Raw genomic sequence first — 24,614 nt, forward strand, 5'->3', positions numbered from 1 at the left:
GATTTCTATATGAATGTTGGTTGTAAAATCTCTGTAGAATGCCCTACTCATTAGCCTATACATCCACGATGCTGCCATGGTGTCCACACCCTCTTTATCCAATTCTAATAAATGTTTACTCACACATCCAGCATGTGACAAAAAGCAGCTGTCTCCTCATCCCTTTGCTCTGACATCTCAAACAGCTCGCAGCCGTTGTGCTGGGGATACGTCCGCATGGAATCCTGTACAAGAAGCAGCGACATAAGACATTCCAGGTCTTCCTCTTCCGTTCATGCAACAACCCTGATAAATATCTCCTGTGCCCCCTCACTGAGGATTGTTTGTCACAGACAGTAAACACCACAGATAAGGTAAGATACGGTGACAAACAGGCAGGGAGACAATGCAGGCAGAATATAAAGGAGCAGGCCTTACATGATCATACAACATGACTAATAAACCATGGCTGAAATTATTTAATAGACATTTGATATACTAATCAGCAGGAAACAGGGGCTCTCGGCTCCCAGTTATACTGTGAATATCCCTTTCCTTCCCCTCCATTCTCCCTGCTTTCCGCTCTTACTCCCTCCCTGCCGGCCTCTCTCTCACCCATGTAACACTTCTGTGCAGGTATCCCTCATACAGTGTAAAGGAAATGTCACCAGAACTGTGACTTCATAAGAACTGCTCAAGAGCAACCTTGCTGGGAAAGAGGGAGAAGCCACATATATTGCCAAAATCCATATAACATGCAATATGTGGTATATACGTGGTAACTCATACAGGTTACAATATTTCAAGCATCTCATGTTGGCAAAGAGTTAATAATTATGATCTATACACTGACATTATTCAGTAGAAAAAATAAACTGTATTACGTAATGCACTGATAAATATATTTGGACTCATAACTCACCGGTCCAATGGACGCTCTAATATTCCTATATGGTTTCTTTGCATAGGTCCGTGGTGGTAGTTGAGGTGGCATTGTGTTGCTTCGAGCTACTGGCTTTCCAGTCACATTCTTTCTTAAACTTATATCCTTCCAATGTCCTTCAGCCTGGCGCAAAAGCTCAGAATCATAGGTAGGTGCCAAATTAAGGCGAGTAATTGTATCATTAATTTCCTCATAGTCTAAATCCAAACATCCCTCTCCTCTTCTTAATAAAGTTGCATCTTCCTCTTCTGAAATCCTCCGACTAAGTAGTTTGCCCCCCATATCTTCAGTGTACACATTTACATCCCGAGAATGAGAAATCTTTTCAGTAGATGAAGAGACATCTTTGAAATACTTCATAACCTCAGAGTGGGAGGGTACTGGAGGGGACATATTTTTGGGGGACCTTTTTGGAGACCTTCTTCCTTCATCTTGACCATTTCTGTGGTATGTATCACCATATATATACAGGTAGTCTCTAGAGGGTGGAGGTTTGTTTCTTGGAGGTGAAGGGACTGTTGAGGAGGATTGGGAAACATCTTCCCAGGAGATGAGCGGACTCTCATCGGTCAAAGGCTGTTGACTATCTTGGCGGTGCCTGGAAAGTGCATCATACTCCATTTGCAGAGCCTCTGCTAAAGCAAGTTCTTTGCGACTCATTCCCAGTGCTTCTAGGCCGTTCCATTTTTCCTTCTTTCCACTCGAAGTTGACATTACTGAGAATTTATAGTAACAAAGAAAGCAGACAGAAGAAGGCTATTGTCGAGAAAAATCCTTTACGGTTGAACGAGGCATAATGCTTTAGAAGGCCACCTTGAAGAAAGATAAACATAATTATGAAATAAAAAAGTTCAAAAAAAACATTTACTTATATAACACACATTACTTCGAAAAGGCTTTGGCATGTGATTTTCTTTTAAGGCGGTTTCAAAAGACTCATGTCTAGCCTGACCACTTTTTACTTTCTAGCCAGAACCACGTGTTCTTGGATGACATTTTGGGTAAAGCAGCATTTCCTTCTCAAGCCCTCAACTGCCTGGAATACCTTTAACATGTTCCAGCCATTTCATTGCTGCTTTTTAAAGGTAACATTTCCTCCACAGTTACTAAACGGGGTCTGTCAGCTGCAAAATCACTTGCAATGCCTGGTAGGCCTGCCTCCCTATATTGTACACATACCTTTTGGAGGCAACTATGATCCTGAAATCTGGAAAAATTAGGGTATGACCGCAAGGTCAGGTTTCCTGGTGCAGTTTTGGAAGCCAAAATCAGGAGTGAATTGCAAAAGGAGAGTAAGGGCTCATGCACACGACCGTTGTTTTGTGGTCCGTTATCTGAGGGGTTTTTTTCTCCGATTTAAGTCCTCTTCCGTTTCGTTATTCCACAAAACATATCCGTATGGTTTCCGTATGCGATCCATTTTTTGCAGATCGGAAACAGTAACTTATTACTCACGAAACACATGAGCAATATGGACTGGACATAGCACTTCTACAGTATGGATCCGCAAAATACGGATAAAATATGGATGTGTTCCGTGTGCGTTCTGTATTTTTTGCGGACCCATTGACTTGAATGGGGCCTCGGACCGTGATTTGCGGACAATAATAAGACATGCACTACTTTTTTGCGGAACAGAAATACGGAAACAGAATGCACACGGAGTACCTTCCTTTTTTTGTCAAATGAATGGTTCCGTATACGGTCCGCAAAAAAAACAGAACGGACAAGGAAAGAAAATACGTTTGTGTGCATGGGCCCTAAGGCTGCGTTCACCTCCTCATTTCTGAGATCCAGCAGCCTGATCAGGAGCAAATGCCAGCTGTTGGCAGGACAAAAAAAACTTCCAGGAAACTGGTAGGACACATACTAATTGTTCCTTTCTGTCCCTATTAGCCAGTCGTGCATCCAGAATCACTGGTGTACAGCACATATACTTGAAAGTATACAGCCATTTATTCCAACCTGCATATACGGTAGCTGTTTCGGCCTAATTAGCCTTCATCAGTGTAAGGTGTACAAACCACGGCTTTAGGCCTCATGCACACGGCCGTGTTCCGCGGCCGAGAGCGGACCTTGGAAACCCGGCCGGGATTCCTCCTGACAGCATGAGCGCACGGCGTCATTGGTTGCTATGATGCCGTGCGAGTCATGCAGCCGCTCCTGTACAGTAATACACTAGTATAGTAGTGTATTACTGTACAGGAGCGACTGCATGAAGCGCACGGCGTCATAGCAACCAATGACGCCGTGCGCTCATGCTGTCAGGAGGAATCCCGGCCGGGTTTCCACGGTCCGCTCTCGGCCGCGGAACACGGCTGTGTGCATGAGACCTTAGGATGATAGGTCTTGGAGAGTGCAAATCTAAATTACACAGCCCGATGAAGCAGGCGATTGTTGGGAAGCAGGCGTTCCTTCCCAACAATTGCCTGCTCGTTAAAGGGTTTCTACCACCAGAAATACTGTTATGTAGCTGACTGACATTAGCGATGCGCCCATGTCAGCACTACATAACAGTATGTTTCTAATGTTAGTCCCTGCAGCCGTTTTTGTTTAAAATGCACTTTTATTATATGCTAATGAGCCTCTAGGTTGTGCCCGCCCAGCTCCTCTTGATTGATGCCACTGTTCCCTGCATCGTTGGCGAAATCCCGCGCCTGCGCCGTTCATTCCGGTCTTCGGCGCAGGCGCAGTGAGTGAATGATGCGATCCTGCTGCCGGCTTCCTCACAGCGCCTGCGCCGACTACGTCACAGTGAGGAAGCTGGCACCAGGATCGCATCATTCACTCACTGCGCCTGCGCCGAAGACCAAAGTGAACGGCGCAGGCGCGGGATTTCGCCAACGATGCAGGGAACAGTGGCATCAAGAGGAGCTGGGCGGGCACAACACAGGACCTGGGCGGAATACAGGGTGAGTGGACGGAGCCTCTAGGTGCCTGATTGTATGCCCATATAGCACCTAGAGGCTCATTAGCATATAATAAAAGTGCATTTTTAACAAAAACGGCCGCAGGGACTAACATTAGAAACATACTGTTATGTACTGCTGACATGGGCGCATCGCTAATGTCAGTCAGCTACATAATAGTACTTCTGGTGGTAGAAACCCTTTAATGAAGGTGAAGAGCTGCATTTACATGTGGGATCCACTCCACTGTATGGGGATGAGCGATGGCTACTGCTATTTCTCATCTCCATACAGATTTATTGCAGCAGATCACTGTTTACGCTGCATAATCTGCAGCCCAGAAACGATGATTGAGGTCTGCATGAACAATTGTTTCACCCAATGAACTTGTGTGATCGGCGGCGACTTTACATGGGCAGATTATCAGGAGCGAGTATTCATACTAACATTCATCCCCGATAATCAGCCCGTGTAAAGCAGTCTTAAGTTAGACTGAAAGATTTTAAAGGGAGTCTGTCACCTCCATATGGCCATATACAGTGCTTACATGGCTCTGCAGCACACCTATACAGGATTGTAACAGTACCTTTGTTCTTTTCTTTAGACTTGCACCAACAGGAAAAACGAAGTTTAATTCATATGCAAATGAGCACTCGCAAGTGCCCAGGGGCGGAGTTCAGTGTGTAAGTGCCCAGGCTGCCCTGCCTTCTTTTCACTTTACTCCTCCCCAGCCTCTTCCTTTGCCCTATCGATGAGGCAAGAGACTTGGAGGGCGGGCAAAGGCAGAGGCTGGGGAGGGGTAAAGTGAAAGATTTAGAGGCGGGATAAAAAGGAATGGTTTTGTTCCTTTTATCCCTCCTCTAAATCTTTAAAAGGCTAATAAGCCTGAAACTACAATATGCTGTAGGTTTTGGTGTATACCATATTGGGGACAGGTTTTTGGTATATGGTATACACCAAAACCTACAGCATATTGCAGTTTCAGGCTTATTAGCCTTTTAGAGTGTATAGGTATCAACGTAGAAAATAAGAAAATGAGCAATAGATAAGAAGACTCATGCAATTATTATTTCAGAGTACGAGGGAGCTCGTTCCCCCTCATCTAAATGTGTTGCAAAACGCTCATTCATCGAGTGATCCTGTAGTTTGTGCAGGCACATCAATTATCCTTTCTGGGCAGCAGATTGTGCGGTCTAAACAGCGATTTGCTGCCCAGAAACAATGCAGCTTTCTCCTCCACTGAGCGAGCTGCCGACTGCTGGGAAGGAACACTTCCTTCACGACAATGTGCTGCTCATTGCAAGGTGTAAATGCACCTTTACTGACTTATTTTGCGCGGAAGCACAAGCATCATGATAGTCTCCTTACGGTGAAGGTTTGGTCTTTAGAGGTGAAGGCACAGTTGATGAGAACTGTACAATATTTATGCAGGGCTCCAGATGAAATGAGCCTTAAAATTTGCAGATGGCGACAAGACTTTTTAGTCTTGTCGCCATTTGAGACTGGACCACCGCGCTGCTGCGCAGCCTAGTATCAGTTAAGGAACATGGCACGCGCCATTGTCCTCTTCACTAGCACAGTGGAGAAGGTGGGAGTCCCCCCCTCCCCACTGTGACGCAGCCGCCACAGCCACCAATGGGGAGATAGCAGGGAGGAGGAGTGAATGAGCTGTGGCCACTGCGCCACCAATGAAAGTAAAACATATTAATACAAGTATAGGCAGCGGTATCACAGACCCGGCCTCAATAACAGGGCATGCGATACGTGGCAATTAACCCCTCTGTTGCCACATCTGAGGGGTTAATTGCCGCGGATCGCATGTCCTGTTATTGAGGCCAGGGTCTGTGATACCGCTGCCGACACTTGCATAAATGAGTTAAAGAGGACCTTTCAATGGGTCCAAAGAATATGAACTTAGTAGCAGGCTACATAGAGCGGCGCCCAGGCATCTCACTGCACTTACTATTATTCCTGGGCGCCACTCTGTTCGCCCGCTGTGGCCCCCGGCATTTTCAACATTCAGAGCAATGAGGAGGAGACGTCAGTGTCTCCCCTTCTCCCTGACAGCAGCGCTGTCCAATCGCAGCTCAGAGCCAGGGAGTTATTTTTTTCTCCCTGGCTCTGAGCTGTGATTGGACAGCGCGGCTGTCAGGGAGAAGGGGAGACACTGGCGTCTCCTCCTCCTTGCTCTGAATGTTGAAAATACGGGGGGCCACAGCGGGCGAACGGAGCTGCACCCAGGAATAATAGTAAGTGCACTTAGATCCCTGGGCGCCGCTCGATGTAGCCGGTTACTTAGTTCATATTCTTTGGACCCATGAAAGGTCCTCTTTAATTACATTCATTAGTGGCGCAGTGCTTCCCCCTCCCAAAGCCCTCCAGCCCATTATTAGATGGTTGGTGGCGCATTGGCCACAGCCCCCCCCCCCCTCATTGTTATATGGTGGCCATAGGGTCCCCTCCTCTCCATTGGTGGCAGTGGCAGATTACACTGATGGGGCTCAGATCGGTTACCATGGAAGGGACAGTTTCTTCCCGAAAATTTGGCGATCACCTCCACTGTATAGTGACGAGTGATGGCTACTGCTATCGCTTCTCCTCATACAGATTCATTTCTTCTGGGCAGAAGATCGCTGTTCACACAGCACAATCCGTTGCCCAAAAACAATGATTGTGCTGCTTGAAAGATCATTTCACCCGATGAAGGAGCATTTAGCATGTTCATTAGGAAAGCAGCACATTTACATGGGCAGATTATCCTGAACGAGCGCTTGTAGTAACCTTTCGTTCCCGATAATCTGCACAAGAACAGTGCACTGTACCGTAAATCCTCCCATCAGAGTCAACAATGAGAAACTGATCTAAAAAGAACCAGTCTCCTGAGGTTTTGTAGACACCATATAGCAAGAGCATGTGAAAACCCTGTAAACTGTATCCTTGCATTTGGCAAGCAGTGATGTCACCGAGAATATATCAAAGTAGGAATATCCAAACATAACCAGATTTGGATCGAGTACTAGGGAGGTCACTTGTGTCAATTTGCTCATTTTAAAAGCACTCCATAATAGAATGTCTGAGCATGTCGTCAGTGTTATTTATGTGGTGTGGTTTGCGCATATTTCATAGGCAGTGGGGATACTTTGCCTCTGATGCACAGTGTGAATACAACCACAGAAAGTATAGGAGCTGAATACCATTAAACATCTATGTAAAAAACTGAAATGCCAGAGCAGAAGTGTGTATGAGGAAAATATTTTTATTAGAAAATAATATTAATAAGATATCTTATTAAGGGCTTATTTTATCAAAACCGTCTAGCAGAATATAACGGCCTTGTTGCCCATGCCATCGAACCTCCAGAGATTGAGAATGGTGTCATGGTTTTTGCCTCTTAAGCCTCACGCACACGACCGTATTTCTCATACGCGTGCTATCCACGTTTTTTGGAGATAGCACACTGACATACACATTAATTTCTATGGGGCCAGGCACACATCTGTATTTTCTTTTACGGATCGGTGGTGTTGTTCTGCAAATTATAGAACATGTCCTATTCTGGTCTGTATTTTGGATGAATTATAATCATTTCTATTGATGGGAGTTAGGGAAATGTGTCATGCGGAACAGTGGTTTGCATACCGAAATATGGACGCGACCATGTGCATAAAAAGTCTTATTCACACGTCAGTGATTTCCATCAGTGAGTGTAGAGCCAAAACCAGGACTGGAGCCCCCACAGACATAAGGTATAAGGGAAAGATCTGCATCTGTTCTGTCTTTAGAGCTGTACCTGGTTTTGTCTCAAAATTGGAAATCAATGACCGAACACTGACTGTGGGAATGAGGCAGAATCCTGGATGTGTGCTGTCCATGTTCTCAATAAACCGCACCCAAATCTATTAACTTTAAGGACTCGTTCACATCACAGTTTCTCCTTTCCGTTCAGTGTCCGCTTGGAATATGATTTTTGAACAGAGACGGAAGTCCTGCATGCAGGACTTTCGTCTCCGCTCAAAAAACATATTCTGAGCAGACACCGAACGGACCCCATTATAGTCTATGGGGTCTTTAGGCTCCGTTAGGTCTCAGTTATCTGCAGAATCCGTCCTTTCCGTTCTCCTGCTCCTCAACGGAGCCGGAGAACGGAAAGGAGAAACGGTGATGTGAACGAGGCCTAACGTGTTTATTCACACACTAGTGGATTTCCACTGACCCACAACACCAGAGATATGCACTACTTTGGTCCATGATGCAGTGCAAACGTGCCCATTGATGTCCGTGGGACACATGGTGCTAGATACGCCAACTCCAGAAACACTTGTCCGTTACAGACATCTTCACGGATAAGACCTTGACCGAACGTGTGAATATGCGCTTTACTACTGCATTACACCAAATTAAAAAAATGTCTTAGAATCTCCTCGTCCAATGATTAGCTTTATTCCTAACATATTGGGGAATATTTATCAAAACTGGTGTAAAAGGAAACTGGCTTAGTTGCTCATAGCAACTAATCTGATTCCACCTTGCTTTTTTACCTTTGGAAAATGAAAGGTGGAATCTGTTTGGTTGCTATAGGCAACTAAGCCAGTTTTCCTTTACGTCATTTTGATAAATCTTCCTTATTGCCTTTTTATTGTAATGGCATTTTCTCTTACTATAACATACACTGAACTACTGTCCTATCATCTCACCACACTCACAATTCTCCAGCGCGAATCTGCAGAATCTGTGAAGATATCACTCCCTCCAACTTCTTCTACAGAAGGAAAACTATCTGGCTGTAGGTTCTAATAAGGGATGAAAAAACACCAGATGAGTTCCACAAATTCCTGAAGGAGGATTTATCGCATATTTAGCTGCAATGGAAACGGACATAGACTGCTCATGGTGAATCCATAGCCCAAATAGTTGACAAAGAACATGGTTCTTGAATTTCACTGTATAAACACAATCCATTACAGATGCCAGAGGAAACATTCCCAAGAACCATGTGAACTGTGCTGACAGATAAATCATCAAGGTAAATGATCACAGAGAAGCCTAAGCTATACACACATATCTGAGAACTGGATACGCCTCAGGACCGGCAGTGTTGTCTTGACTGCTCGGCCTGGGCACCTCTTCCGAGACCAAGCTGCTCCTGTGGACATTAGGTGAAGGTAGTTGCATTGTATTACTTTATCTAGGTATATTAGCAGTTATCCTGAGGTAAGCAGTTCATATCTATGAATAAGACCTCAGACAGTCATGCTACAGCACAGCAATACAGCAGCAGGCCACATGAGGTTTCTGCGGCAAGACGCTGACTGACCCAGTAACTACTTGCTTTATGCCAGAAGACACCACAAGCTAACTACAAAAACCAACACAGAGATACTGTACATACTGGGATCAACTGGGAAAAAATTGCAATGTCAAAAATATTTCTCAGTCATGTATGAAGAATATATTGTACATAAGTCCACTTACACCTTAAAAATGACAGATGTCTCAATTAGACCTGAAACATTTTAGACTGGATTCACTTATCCAACTGGACATTTTCCCTAAATAGACAGAAAACAGAAGAAAGAGTATGTCTACCCACAATCCATACCACCTGGACACACACATAATGCATCACAGAACAATAAGGGCGCCTTCACACGTGGCAGAAAAATACGCCAGAAAATAGACCACATAAAGACATCCCCCATGTTGTCACATGAAGTTGAAACGTGTCACTCACTGCAGAATAACATTATGCTGCATATAAAATTATGGAGGTCATTCATTAAGACTGGTGTTTTAGACAGTGGTCTTTATAAGCCCTATAGTTGGCAGTGGATCACCGAAGTTTTGTAGAGCGATCCACTTCTGTGTATCAAGCGCTGGTCTAAATGTAAGAAAGGTTCCTTGAAGGTTTACATTTAGACCAAACCAGGCGTAGAAAATGATGAATGAGAGACGGACCTCCTGGCCCGTGCCAGATGTTCTGAAACTACAGCTCCCAGAATCCTCCATTCACTTCTAGGGGAGTTACAAGAATAACTGAGTAAGTGTGCATGCTGGGAGTTGTAGTTTCACAGCCGCTGGCGTGCCAAAGGTTGCTTATCTCCATCTAGACTAACATCCATAGCATTACCTTCCACACAGATACATTGCACAGATATGTATATAAGGATATACACAAATATTTGTCACTGTACTAAAATTTTTTATTATATTAGTTTTTCTGATATTTTTCCTTCAGTTTTGCTTCAGGTTACTTCAGCGTTTTCTGGGATTTTGTTAAAGTTCTTTGTGCATGTCATCAATTTTTGATCAGTTTTTCACACGCGTGAAAGAAAAAAACTGGAAATAAGGCCTCATGTACACGACCGTGGTTTTGGTCCTGCAACTGATCTCCATTTTTTGCGATTGGTTGCGGACCCGTGTGCTGTCCGCATCCTCACTTCCATTCTTGTCAATTTTGAAGACAAGAATAGGCAGTTCTTACATAGCGAAGGACATACCGTACCGTAAAATGCAGAAAGCGCGCGGTCGGTATCCTTATTTTGAGGATCCGCAATTTGCGGACCACAAAAACAGCTACAGCCGTGTGAATTAGGCCTAACACATAGCATCTCCTCACAGCCATCAGTAAGAACAAACAGCCCTTTGGCGTGGTTCTGTTTTTTTTCACTGAATCATTGATTTGAATTGGCAAGTCCTACATGAAAAACACAACGCACCACATGCCCTGCATTTGGTTGTGTTTTTCACGCAGACCCATGAATTCCTATGGGGTACTTCTTGAGTGAAAAAACACAAAAGATAGATGCAGTTTTTTCATGCAGCAAGATCATATGAGAAAAAAAATAATACACGGATGTGCATAAACCTATTGACTTTAATGGGTTTGTTTTCACTACAGGACCTTTTCAGTAGATATCACAGTAAAATTCTTCTAATCAAGAATTACTGGGTCTAACATTCTGGATTATTGGGTCAGTTATGAAGGGCAGCATGGTGTCTCAGTAGTTAGCACTGAAAGAGTGAGACCACATGCGATGTCGAATGGCTGAACACACACATCAAAATCGCGCTACGGTTTGTCATCGCATGTGGACTTGGTTTGGAGATGTGCGTTCAGTCACACCTTGTGGTCTTACCCTTTCAGCACTGAGACACCCTGCTGCTCTCTATAAGAATACAACAATCCAGAATGTTAGGTCCTCTTAGATTCCAGTAATGAGACATAATCCAACTTAGTCAATATCTACAATTGTATAGGTCAGGGGTAGGCAACCTCCGGCACTCCAGCTGTTGTGAAACTACAACTCCCTGCATGCATACTTGCTCTGCTCTTCTAAGAACTCACTTAGAAATGAATGGAGCATGCTGGGAATTGTAGTTTCACAACAACTGGAGTGCCGAAGGTTCCTGATCCCTGGTATAGGTGCTCTCTTTGCTTATGTTGCATTTTTAGAGCTATCTTTTTGTCTACCCCAACTTCCCAACCCCAAAACATCCTAGTGGATTACTTGTCTTCTATGAGATTTGCAGGTGAAAGTGAGAAACTAAGTGGGAATATGTTGGCACTACCGTATTTTTCGCTCTATAAGACGCACTGGCCCATAAGATGCACCTAGATTTTAGAAGAGGACAAGAAGAAAAAAATATTTTTCATTACACCTCAGGTCAGACCACCAATGTTCATAAGACCCAATAAGACCTCAGATCAGACCCCAATGTAAATGACCCCCAATCAGACCTCAGATAATAGCCCCATGCCTCTCATCAGCCCCCATAATCAGCCCCATGCCTCTCATCAGCCTCATGCCAGATAAAATAAATAAACCACTTACCTCTCCTGCTCCGAATACTGCCACTCCTGACTGCCCGCGCTCTGTCTTCCTCCTACTGTCGGCTGTGCTGTGAACTGGTGCGCACAGCATGAGGTCACAGACAGCCACTGCACAGCAGACAGCCGAGGACCAGGTAGTGGTAAGTAGGGGTGGGCGATATGGCCTAAAATCTATATTGCAATATAATTTTAAGCATGTGCGATATATATCGCGATATATTGTTTTCTATATTTGGGGGGGCCTGTTTAAACTTTTTTTTTTTTTTTTTTACTTTTTATTTAATAACTATTAGTCTCCTTAAGGGCTAGAACGTAGAACCCTTGTCATATTCACCCTAATAGAGCTCTATTAGGGTGAATAGGACTTTACACTCTCCCTGCTGCCCTGTGCTTTGTGCACGCAACAGCAGGGAGCTGAGTCCCCTCCCCTAAACGGTGCCATCCACAGATCCCCCCCTCCCCTAAACGGTGCCATCCACAGATCCCCCGCTCCCCTAAAACTGTGCCATCCACAGATCCCCCCCCCCTCCCCTAAACGGTGCCATCCACAGATTCCCCCCCCCTCCCCTAAATGGTGCCATCCACAGATCCCCCCCATCTCCCCTAAACGGTGCCATCCACAGATCCCCCCCCCCCTAAACGGTGCCATCCACAGATCCCCCCCCCCTCCTTCCCTAAACGGTGCCATCCACAGATCCCCCCCTCCCCTAAACGGTGCCATCCACAGATCCCCCCCCTCCCCTAAACGGTGCCATCCACAGACCCCCCCCCCCCCCTAAACAGTGCCATCCACAGATCCCCCCGACGCTCACAGGAATACATTTAAAAACCAATCAGTAACTTTATTAATTGGTGATGTCTTTACTGTATACCTTACTAGGTCTTAGCTCCGGTAACAGCAGGCAGTGCGGGGGGCGGCGCTCACTCACTGACGTCACGCGCCTGCGCCGCCTAGTGGGAGGAGCAGGCGCGTGACGTCAGTGAGTGAGCGCTGCCCGCCCGCACTGCCTGCTGTTACCGGAGCTAAGACCTAGTAAGGTATAAAGAGATCACCAATTAATAAAGTTACTTATTAGTTTTTAAATGTTCTACTGTCAGCGGCGTGGCCCTGCATATTCTAACCCCCAGGCAAGCGTCCCTGTCACCATGGGAACGCCTGGGGGTTAGAATATACCATCGGATTTGAGTTTTCACGCGCTCACTGAGATCGTGAAAACTCAATGATTTACTGTCAGTCCCTCCCCTCCTCTTTTGTCATTGGCGGTCAGTCTCCAATGAAGGAGACTCTCTCCTTCTCCACTGTGCCGGCTCAGGAGAACATGGTGCGCACATAGAGAGCGATCATGGCGATATAGGCGATATGCTCAAAATCCATATCGTGGCACAAATTTATATCGCATATCGCCTATATCGTCTATATCGCCCACCCCTAGCGGTAAGTACTGAGCCTTCACCGCTTCCTGGTCCTCCGGTACTAACAAGCGCTTCTATAATGGATTCGCCCCATAAGACGCTGGGGCATTTTTCCCACAAAAAAATGCATATTAGGGAGCGAAAAATACGGTCTATAGTTCAAGAGTTTTCCTGATGGATAGGTCATCAGTATCTGATTGGTGGGGGTCAGATACCAGCTGTTTGAGAAGGCACTGCCGCTCGCAGTAGCGCCGGGGCCTTCTCGTAGCTTTCCCTAGGCCATATGAATGGGGTTGAGCCGCGATACCAAGCAAAGACCCTCACCGATCACATACTAATAACCTATCCATAGGATAAGTCATCAGTAAAAATATCTCGAAAAACCCTTTTTATAAATAGTCAGTAACAAAAAAATGCACCTATAAGCATTTGTTCACATGTCCATGTTTTCACATTTATTTTTTCAGATGTTTTTCCTTTTCACAAATAAGAGCAACAAAGAGAACAAAGCAGAAAAAAACATAGATGTGACGAACATGCCCTAAAAGTAAAAGAGAATTTGGGAAGTAAGAAGAAACATGGTGATACTACAGCCTAATGTTTGCTTAATTTAGGCTGATCTCAGACGAGCGTAGATTGTTGTGATGATGTTAGTTTGGGTCATTAGACCCATGTCAGGCCCGGATTTGCAAGTCCATGCATGTACCTGAATAAGGCTAGTTGCACACTAGCATTAGAGACCCAGCAGGATGTTCTGGCAGGGAACAGCGTGTCAAACCTCTGCACACTCGGCATTGCTGGACGTTTGTAAGGTTCACTATAATGGGGACTGGTGGAGATCTGGCTGCATTCCCGCTAACATGCTAAGGACTGGCTGGAAGAAAACATGGCCCCATCAGCTATAACAGGGACTGGCGGAGATCGAGCCATATTTCGGTAAATATGCCAAGAATCCGCTGGAAGAAAACCGTTGCATGCAGTACTTTTATTCAGTCTAAAAAAAAAAAAAAAAAAACGGACACCAAATGTGCAGAACGGATTCACAAAAGTTTGTTGTTTTTTTTCTGTTCTTCTGACGGATCAGAACAGAAAATGAAACTGTGATGTGAACCTTGCCTTAGCCTCCTATGAAACTAGCCTTAGTTTCCTGCTCCTGTAGGATCATATTTACCATCATCAGAATGTTTGTATCATTGAGAAGAGAATTAAAGGAATTTAATGTGTACTCCATATACAGTAAGGCCAAATGCACACGGCCGTGAGCGGTCCGTGGTAAGACGGCCTGGATTCCTGCTGAGAGCAGGAGCGCACGGCGTCATTGGCTGCTATGACGCTGTGTGCTTCATGCCGCCGCTGCACTACAGTAATACACTTGTAACTGTAGTGCGGCGGCGGCATGAAGCACACAGCGTCATAGCAACCAATGACGCCATGCGCTCCTGCTCTCAGCAGGAATCCCGGCCATGTTACCACGGACCGCTCACATCCGTGCAACACGGCAGTGTGCATTCGGCCTAAATCTAAACTTGAAATAGAGTGTGACTGGAGCTAATATAAAAAAGTCTAATAATTAAAGTAATTGCAGGTCCTTTATTGTCCAAATCTAGGATCAATCACCTCTTCACTCATAAAATTAGGACAGACAAAACATAAAAGTCTATTGCACACATATAATAAATAAAATATTATCAAACAATACTTTTAGGCTACTTTCACACAAGCGTTTCTATTTTCCGGTATTGAGATCAGTCATAGGGTCTCAATACTGGAAAAAAAACGCTTCCGTTTTGTCCCCATTCATTGTCAATGGGGACAAAACGTAACTGAACAGAACGGAAAGCTCAAAAATGCATTCAGTTCTCATACCGGAGAGCAGCATGCTGCGGTTTGCTTTCCGTCCTGGGATGCGGAGTAAAACTGATCCGGCATACCCACACTGCAAGTCAATGGGGACAGATCTGTTTTCCCTGACACAATAGAAAACAGATCCGTCCCCCATTGACTTTCAATGGAGTTCATGATGGATACGTCTTGGCTATGTTAAAGATAATACAACCGGATCCCTTCATAACGGATGCAGATGGTTGTATTACCAGTAACGGAAGTGTTTTTGCCGAGCCCTGCCGGAACCAGCAAAAACACTAGTGTGAAAGTAGCCTTAGCCTGCCTGATTAAAGGCTGTGTTAAAATCTAGTTTTTGCCCTACATTCACATATGCATTTGGAAAAAAAAGATACAAAAGCACAGTACACCCTGGTAAAAAAAAGATTTTTTGGGTTTAACAATGGAACTCTATGGTGACGAATGCCACTCAATGGCATCTGTTTAACGTATAATTTTTTTATATGTTAAACTCAAGATAAAAACCTGATGTGAACCCAGCCTAAGTTAAAAGATCATCTATGCTACAAAAAATAGACTGCTCTTATGTCCTTGTAAATGTCAGATTACATGCAGTGTTTATTTGCTAAGACTAAGCATTTCATCGCACCCCTTCCCCCGTATTCCCAAGGTACCGTCTTGTGAACCGCCCAGCATCTCCCTAATGACCTGCAATGGAAGAGGAGGAGGGGGTTACCCATCTGTAAAGGAAGAAGCACAAGTCAGGGCGGGGAAGGGAGGGTTACACTGTATGATCACAACCCCCCTCCTCCTTCTGATGCTTGTGTCCTGCACCTGCTGCCCCTGATCTACAGACGAATCAAGCGGAAAATTCATCACAATGTCTGGGGGAATGTTTATTTCTGGAAGGCAGTTTCCCACCATAAGCAGAGGCGTCAGGGTACAGCTCTGCTCATGAGGCCTAGTAATGGCGGCACTGACAGACAAAAATGTAAACACCACCTGCTTCACTTCCTCCTTCTCAAATCTCCACTTGAGCATCTCTAGGTACTTCTAGGCTCAATGGCCTCATAGTTCGAGGATTTGATTGGACCAAACAGAAGACTGTGTAAAGAAACAACTTAATACCCTAGTCATTTATCATTCAAACATAATACATAACTGACAATCTTCAAAGCTAGTGTTACAACCTTTAGAAAAAAAAAACAACAGGTGAACTAAAGTACATTACCCAAAAATTTTCAAAATGTCAATAAGTTACATATTAATCCACAAAAGTTTGATAACAATTCTAGCTTATACATTCTTCTTATTTAACTAATAAACAATTTAACTTTATTGAAAGTAAAACCACACATCACATCACAGTAGCTAAAAAAAAAAAACCTCCAAATCATAAACAGTAAAGAGTCACACAAAAATACATATAATAACAATAAAAGCAAAATGGAGTCTAAATATAAACCAAACCTAGGTAGGTAAGACACTCAATGTACGAAGGCTGCATGCAACAAAACTAAAACAAAAAACAAACCAGATACAATGGACCTTCTTTGACATGACCACCCAAAATGACATTAATAAAAGTGGTCCTCTCACAGCTGACTGGTATGGATAGTACATATTGGAGCTAAGGATCAGTCACAGGAAATCTGGTCTAGATAAAACAGCGATATTCGCAAGTGGTGTTTTTTTGGAGAGGTTTTACTGTAATGTTTGTAGAGAGACAGACCACAGGAACACTATGGTAATAAAGAAGGCAGGGATAAGTTGTTCTGGGACAATTATTGTAAGTCGAAAACATTGTAACTTGAGACTATATCTCTAAGGAAAACTGGTCATTTCTCTTTAAGGAGACTCAGCATCCTTCCAAAGCTGCATTCAAGGCACTGCACCCAGCCAGCCAGAATTCTACTCCGTACTAATGAGGCGCAAGCACCCCGAAACAGCTGTCTACAGATGGATATCTGACTTGGCTACATTCCCATGTCAAATCCCAAGGCATGTTAGAAAGCCAAATTTTGATTCATAGGGAGCCAATTCTACAAGGTGGCGCTGGCAAGAGGATTCCCTTTCCTTGGGAGATGCCTCGTTGCATATTCATTTATCAATAATTCTCCATACTATGAATTACTTCCAGTAAGTCTCCATACAGGACTGGTCTCTTTAAAAGGGTTGTCAGCTCTGAATCAGAGCCTTTTACGCGTGTTTATAACACACTGCTGGGCAGAGGCTTCCGCCCAGCTGTGTTTCTGGTGACATCACTTGCTCTGATGGGTGGGCTTTAGCGCTGTCCTAGCCGCTTTACAGGCTAGGGCAGCGCTACAGCCCGCCCATCAGTGCTGGTGACGTCACCGGGAACACTGCTAGGCAATTTTAATCTTTCAGCAGGTTGAAAAATTATCGTTTGCCGGCAGCAGATCATGACCATTACCATGAAGATCTGCGCATCTAGTATAACCTTTATACTTCCCGAGCAACTCCCCATTCCAACACGTCCATGTGTTTCCAATGGGGACAAGGGAGTAGCCTGCATGCAGGAACCTCTTGCAGCTTATATCCCTTAACATCAAGGGATCAAGCATGATGAAGTCCAACATGCCTGACCTTTCTTTCCCACAGTTCATTTACATATTTAATAGCCGATATTTGAATCCAGGAAATTGCCTCAGTCAGCCGACGTTAATCTAATATATATGGCCAGCCTAAAAATCAGAAAGCAGTGCTGGAAGCTGTAAATCGCTTTCTATGACGAAGGCAGGAGCTTCTTCAGATGCTCTACAGAACGGACAATGCACCAGAAAATTAAAATGGAGCGGTCTTCATCTGGTATCCAAAACAGCAGCTCATCCTGCCCCGGCAAAAGAGCGGTACAAAAGATGAAGTACCGCACCACACTGTAAAGACGGTTAGCCAGTGCAGCACTTCAGTTATACAGGCGTTCTGCCAGTGACATGTCCATATCAACTGGCCAGCCCTTCTAGTCAATCACACATGTGGTAGATCTGGACTGTCTGTGGCATGTGGTTTTCAGGGAGTTTTTCATTCACCCACTGTGTCCTTTCAGGCAGACCCCCTTCATTGTCCCCATTCAGTTTTGTCCCCATTCATTGTCCATGGGGACAAAACTGAACTGAACAGAATGGAATGTTCTAAAATGCATTCCGTTCCGTTTAGTTCCCAGACCAGAGAGCAAACCGCAGCATGTTGTGGTTTGCTTTCAGTCCTGGGATGCGGAGCAAGACAGATCCGGCATGACCCCCAATGTAAGTCAATGGGGACGGATCAATTTTCTCTGACACAATAGAAAACGGATCCGTCCTCCATTGACTTTGAATGGAGTTCATGACGGATCCATCTTGGCACTGTTAAAGATAATACAACCGGATCCGTTCATAACAGATGCAGATGGTTGGATCATCAGTAACGGAAGCGTTTTTGCTGAACTCTGCCGGATCCAGTAAAAAAGCTAGTGTGAAAGTAGCCTGACCTGAGGCTATTGTAGGACCACTGTGGTATTAGGGACTCAATATGCTACCCAACAGTAGTATTAATTTCCATTGACTTCATGGCTTGAAACGCATGAAAGTTACCCAGGTCGAGTCGGGCTCTAGCTTTTGGCTTTGTACCCATACTGCAAGCAATGGTGAGGCAAACAACTTAACAAATAGCATTTGTCCTTAAGTAATGACTCCCAAAGAAGAAAACTGCAAATAAATTCTTGTGGTCCACGCCTATACAGGAGTGGATAATACAAAGCAACAAAGGGGCATGAGAAGCCTACGCAGCACTCACCGTTCCCCAGCGAGACATCTCTTTAAAGTAAATTCTTCTGACAACTTCCCATTGGCTCCATCAATATCAGCCAATTCCGTAAAACAAACACACAAAACCAATATAAATGGAAATCTATTATTAGCCACAGAAAGGCCTCACATAACATTCATAGCATTCGAAAATGTAATTAATCAGCAACAGAGCAACCAACTCATGAAAACTGCTTAAATGACTAAAAGAAAACAGCTAACACAAAAGCCACAAAAATAGTAAAGTAAAAACAAATGGGAATATAAAGCCTCATGTAATAATCGGCATGGAGGGGCTAGAACCGTTTGGTCATTGAGGAGGGTCCCCTGTTTGAGAGTTAGGCTACATGCACACGACTGTTGTGTGTTTTGAAGGTCCGCAAGTTGTGGACCCGCAAAACACAGATGGCATCGGACAGCCATTAATATAACTGCCTGCTCTTGTCTGCAAAACGGACAAGAATAGGACAGGTAATATTTTTTTTGCGGACCACGGGACGGAGCAACGGATGCGACAGCACACGGAGTGCTGTCCACATCTTTTGCGGCCCTATTGAAGTGAATGGGTCCGCATCCAAGCCGCAAATACTGCGGCGCGGATGCGGACCAAAACAACAGTCGTGTGAGTGCGTCTGGATGCGTTCCATTTTGCGAACAGATAGCATCCAGACTGAATCCTGACTAGGAGAATAATTTTTCACTGATCATCTTTGTGTTCAGGAAAAAAATATTAACGCAGTCCTTGCCCCATAGAAGTTAATGAGGCTAGCTAAAAAACGGAAGGCATCAAGATGCAATGTGTTTTTCACTGATGGATGCTAGGAGATGTTGATTTTTCTTAACGCACGTGAAAAAACGCATGTTATCTGGATGGAAAAAACAAACACTGAATGCAATCGCAAGAAAAAAATTATTAATTTAAGTTTTTTCACTGAACCTTTAGACACAGCTTTCTACAGTCACGAAAAAATATTACTATTAAAATGGATTAAAAAATACATAAATAATATAGATAGGATGATAAACCGCTCTAAGGTTTTCATTGCATTTTTACTCCAAGAATAGTGTAGGAAACCTGACAATCATTAGTCAATGATATCCATCAGGATCAGTTTGAAAAAAAAAAAACGGAGCCTTGACTGGCACGGCAATTTTTAAGAGCCAAGATAATGGTAGTGTGAATAGAGCACAGACTAAAGCCACTCCGGGGAAGATGCTTTGCATTTCCAATATCTGTAACAGCAGCATTAGATGCCATTGTTTTTTTTATTATAAGAGAAGAGAATAATTAGCTAACTACAAAAAGGTAATAGTGAACACGTTTTATGTTATAGAACAGACTCGGCACAAAAAAAGTTATATATAATTATAGGTCAATCGAGTAGTCTAAGGAGTGCTGACCTCACAGCCCTAGTAATAAGGCCTCTTGCTGGCCGTGCATATTGCGGTCCGCAATGCACGGGCACCGACTGTAGGGCAGCCGCATACGGTTCGCGGACCCCATTCACTTGAATGGGGTCCGCGATTCGTCTGTTCAATTTTTTTTTTGCGGAACGGAAGAACCTAGGGCGGGCCAGAGGGGTGAACGGGGAGGGGTTTCGTATGAAAGGCACCGAGGGGCCTGGGCACCGGCCGCATGAACGCCGCCCCTGGGCACCTTCAGAAGCTAATTAACATATTGAATAAAAGCGTTTTTCTGAGAAAATCGGCGATGGACAGCAATATGGAAGGTAGCATTCTAATATGGGGAATGTAATGGAGATCCTGATGTTAGTGTTCTATAATGTTGATTTTAGGTGAAAGACTCCCTTTAATACAGCCGCCTCCAAACGGAACGGATGCAGCCGGTGGTATTAAAGAAAACTGAAGTATGTTCCTACGGTTTTGAGATCCACTGCCGATTCTCCAAACCTGAAAGGAAAACGCTGATGTGAAAGTAACCTTAGATGCATCTTATGAGTAAGGCCTGATTGTCTGCCATGATATCTAAAACTGATATGCACAGAGGTAACTGACATACCAGGAAACTCACCTTTAGTAAATAAATCGGGAACTAAACAGGTATTACAAGATTCATGATGAGTGCACAGAAAGGCCTTGATTTTACAACAGAACATACACCCAGCTCCCAGCTGACTAACCTGATGCTGCTCCCACTCCTAGGCGGATGTTTTTGCTAATCCCTCCGTTTTGGTAGAAACATGTTCTGTAATCCAAGCACTTTACAGTATCTAAATCAAAAGCAATCTGCCTTTATAGCGTAAAACTTCCCTTGTGAACGCTTCACAATAAAAGCAGCTGGGAAAACTCTACAACACCTCCTGCACATAACAAAATGGCGGATTCACAAAACACGGGTTCCGGCAATGTGCGATCCGCATTTTGTCTGCAACACAGACAAGAATAGGACATGTTCTATCTTTTTTGCATCGGAAATACCGATGCAGACAGTACACGATGCAGTGTGCGGTCTGCATCTTTTGTGGCCTGACTGAAATGAATGGATCAGCATCCGATCCCCAAAAAATGCGGATTGGATGTGGACCAAAACTTCAATTAGAGCCCATTCACACGACCCTAGGTGGTCCGCATTGCGGATCGCAAACACCGGGACTGAAATATACAGCACCGTCTGTGTGAAACCCGTATCACAGATGCAGCACTATTCACTTGAATGGATATGCACTCTGCAAGATATGGCACAGTGCAGAGCAGAGGCACGGATCGGAAGCCCACAGAAGCACTATCAAGCGATTCTGTGGGTTTTCAGGTCCATGCCTCCACACCGCAAAAGATAGGACATGCCCTATCTTTTGTGGATCGCGGACAGATTCAAGTCAATGAGTCCACACCACAATACTACAGGATTCATATGGGCGATCCGCAGCATGGACACAGGGCACACTCGGTCATGTGAAGAACTCCTTATCTTGCACTGATTTGGAACTATATGTTGTCTTCTTCACCAGTTTCACCCAAATTGAAAGTAAACGTTCTGCTGGTTCGTCCTTCAAATCTATATGTGGTTTATCTGAGGTCTACAACCACGACAAGTTAGCACGGAACGGAACCCTACGGAAGCACTATGGAGCGCTTCTGTGGGGTTCCGTTACGTACTTCTGTTCTGCAAAAAGATAGAACATGTCCTATCTTTTTGGGGAACGGAGGGATGCAGACCCATTCAAGTTGAATGGGTCTGGATCAGTCCCGGAGGCCTCATGAACGTTCTCCGTTTGACCGCAAATTGTGGCCCCAATGCACGGAACGGAACACATACGTTCGTGTGAATGAGCCCTTAGGAACATAATTGAAATGAACAGGTCTAAACAGACCCGCCATTGGGGTCTGTTCGATTTCATCCGTCATCCCACTTTTTTACTGGACAAATAGTCTTACATATAGAACTTTTTTGTCTGCTATTTTTGACAGAATCTGCAATGGAGGCCCGGAACCGAATCGCCAACACAGAGGTGAACACAGCGTTACCTAAAGCCTTGTATAGCTGACTACAGACACATATTTTTCATGCCAAATACCGTGGATTCCGCAGCATCCAAAAACAACTGACCAGAAAATCATTCCCTAACAAAAACAGAATCAGAGATGTCCCAGAATCTACGCAGTAGCACATGTTGTGGAAGAGAATTGTAGGATTTCATGGTCATGACCACGCCTGATACTTTCATTTTCAGAGAGATAAGCTAGATAAGTTTCTGACAGGGGCTTTCTCCTCTCTCTATCATTCAAAACACATTTTGAGCATCTGTAACGCCCCAGAGGTGCATTACCACCTTTTACACCTCTCCACCATCTCTTATGGTTGATTCAATGTCATCATGTGTATTTATTCCAGGTTCAAACACAGCAAGCTTGGCAGAGCTATTTTGTCTAGAATAGAGCCCTTCTATCCATTCTAGCTCTCTCTAGAGAGGGAGGAGTTTTAGTTAGTGAAGGTCAGTCTAGAGTACCCCCTCTTGTCCCTGCTGGACAGGCCCTGCAAAAGCCAGCAGAGCACCATCAGCTCAGTTGGATCAGTAGGCCAAAGCAAAGAGCCTCAGGAGCTAGGAGGAGAAGTTCCCTGAATAAAGATAAAGACAGAGAGACTACAGCAAGCTATGTACAGCAGAAAATAAAAGTTTCCTGTTAACACAGCAGAGCTAGAGAGCAACAGATGTAGTAGAGCAGAGTGTGTTTGCCTGCCAGAATGCATGCCAAAGCATGCTGGTAACCAAGACAAAGTTGAAAGATTGTTTCCTGATGAAAGTTTATTCAAGTAAAGCGGTTATCAAGTATACACAAGGTCTGGACTCCATTCATTCTACCAACCCCTCAACTATTCACCATATTTGCTCTGCATCGGACGACAACGCCTGGGGTTCCAGGGTATCCAGGTAGGAGCACCTTGACACGTGCACAGCCACATCTAAAGGGACACTATGGGCTACCCTTACACCACTCTGGCATTTCTACACCTTGGGTACCACCATCTACAAAAAACACTAAGGAGGGACCCCGGCCCGCATTCTAACCCTGTCCGTTGCACATCCATTGTCCACATTTTGCATCCGTTTTTGTCAATTCCGTCAGAGAACCATTTCTTTTAACAGCAGAAACATTCCACCTTGCAGAACTTTTTCTCCTGTCTAATATAACAGATCTCAGAACTTTCTGTAACGGAATCATAATGATAGCTTTATGTCAGTATGATTCCTTTACAAAAAGGTCAAACAGAAGCACACAGCAGTATGAATCATAATAATGTTGTGCGCTTCCTAAGTCCAGACTGCATGGTCCCTCTCTCACACGGAGCATGGATCCCACAAGGGTCACGCTAGTGTGAAAGTGCCCTAAGACTGGCGTAAAAAGCAAGTGTAAGTATATGTGCCCCATTTTTTCCTACGAGACTTAAGTCCACCAGGTATCAAAAGCAAGTGACAGCAAAGAGATTAATAACCAGCTACCACAATCATCCAGCTGTCCAGAAAACGTGCCTAAGTATTAGCCAAAATTGATGCGAGTTTTGTGACAGTTAGAGATGCTCAAACATGATAAAAATTAAGATTTTACCCGCTTTTTTGTATCCAATTAGGAGAAGGCCAATTTACTTCTATAATGCCTCTTTCACATGTCAGTGATCCATGTATGCGTCTTAGGGCGCATTCACATGACTGTAGTGTTTTGCGGATACACAAAACACAGATACTGGCCGCATGCGTTCTGCATTTTGCGGACCGCATATGGCCAGCATTATGATAGAAATACCTTTTATTGTCCGAATAGGACATGCCCTGTTTTTTTTGCAGGGCCGCAGAACTGAATTACGGATGCAGACAGCACGCGGCGTGCTGTCCACATCTTTTGCGGCCCCATTGAAATGAATGGGTCTGCACTGGTTATGCAAAACTGCGAAATGGATGCGGACTCATTCATATGGCAGTCTGAATGAGCCCTTATCCATGTTGTCCAGGGAACTCTCATGTATCCAAAGACTTTAATGTGTCCATTCACACATCAGTGGTTTACAACAAAGAGTGGGTCCATGGTGAAGCCACAGAAGCTTGATTATAGATCCCTCCTGCAAATTATAGTCTATGGGTATGTGATAACCATGGATGCCAACTGTGTTTGGTCCGTGATGTTCACAGATCGTAGCTAAATGATGCTCCGGAAACTAATTTTCAACCTAGTGGTGTCCGTGAAACACCGATAACACACAGACTGAAAACCATGGAATAAGTCTCCTCTTGTAGAATAGCAAAACACACATAGATGGATGGATGGATGGATAGATAGATAATGCATATGTGACTTAGCTAATTATGCATTAGGGCTCATGTACACGTCCATTGTTGTTTTGCAGGATGACATCTGTGTGACTGCCTGTGTTACAT

General features: G+C 44.4%; 1 protein-coding gene across 1 annotated transcript in view; it reads right to left on the reverse strand.

Moving 5' to 3' along the window:
- The window catches only part of PIK3C2B (phosphatidylinositol-4-phosphate 3-kinase catalytic subunit type 2 beta), a 141,401-nt gene that overhangs the window by 103,221 nt on the left and 13,566 nt on the right, over positions 1-24,614 (reverse strand). Inside the window, exons 2-3 of the mRNA XM_044288410.1 lie at positions 902-1,735; positions 124-224 (exon numbers count right to left, since the gene is read on the reverse strand). Coding sequence (XP_044144345.1) covers positions 124-224; positions 902-1,636 — 836 coding nt within the window. The 5' untranslated portion in view covers positions 1,637-1,735. The remainder of the gene's footprint in view (positions 1-123; positions 225-901; positions 1,736-24,614) is intronic.

This window comes from Bufo gargarizans, chromosome 3 (genome assembly GCF_014858855.1).
Source record: "Bufo gargarizans isolate SCDJY-AF-19 chromosome 3, ASM1485885v1, whole genome shotgun sequence".
Lineage (NCBI taxonomy): Eukaryota > Metazoa > Chordata > Amphibia > Anura > Bufonidae > Bufo > Bufo gargarizans.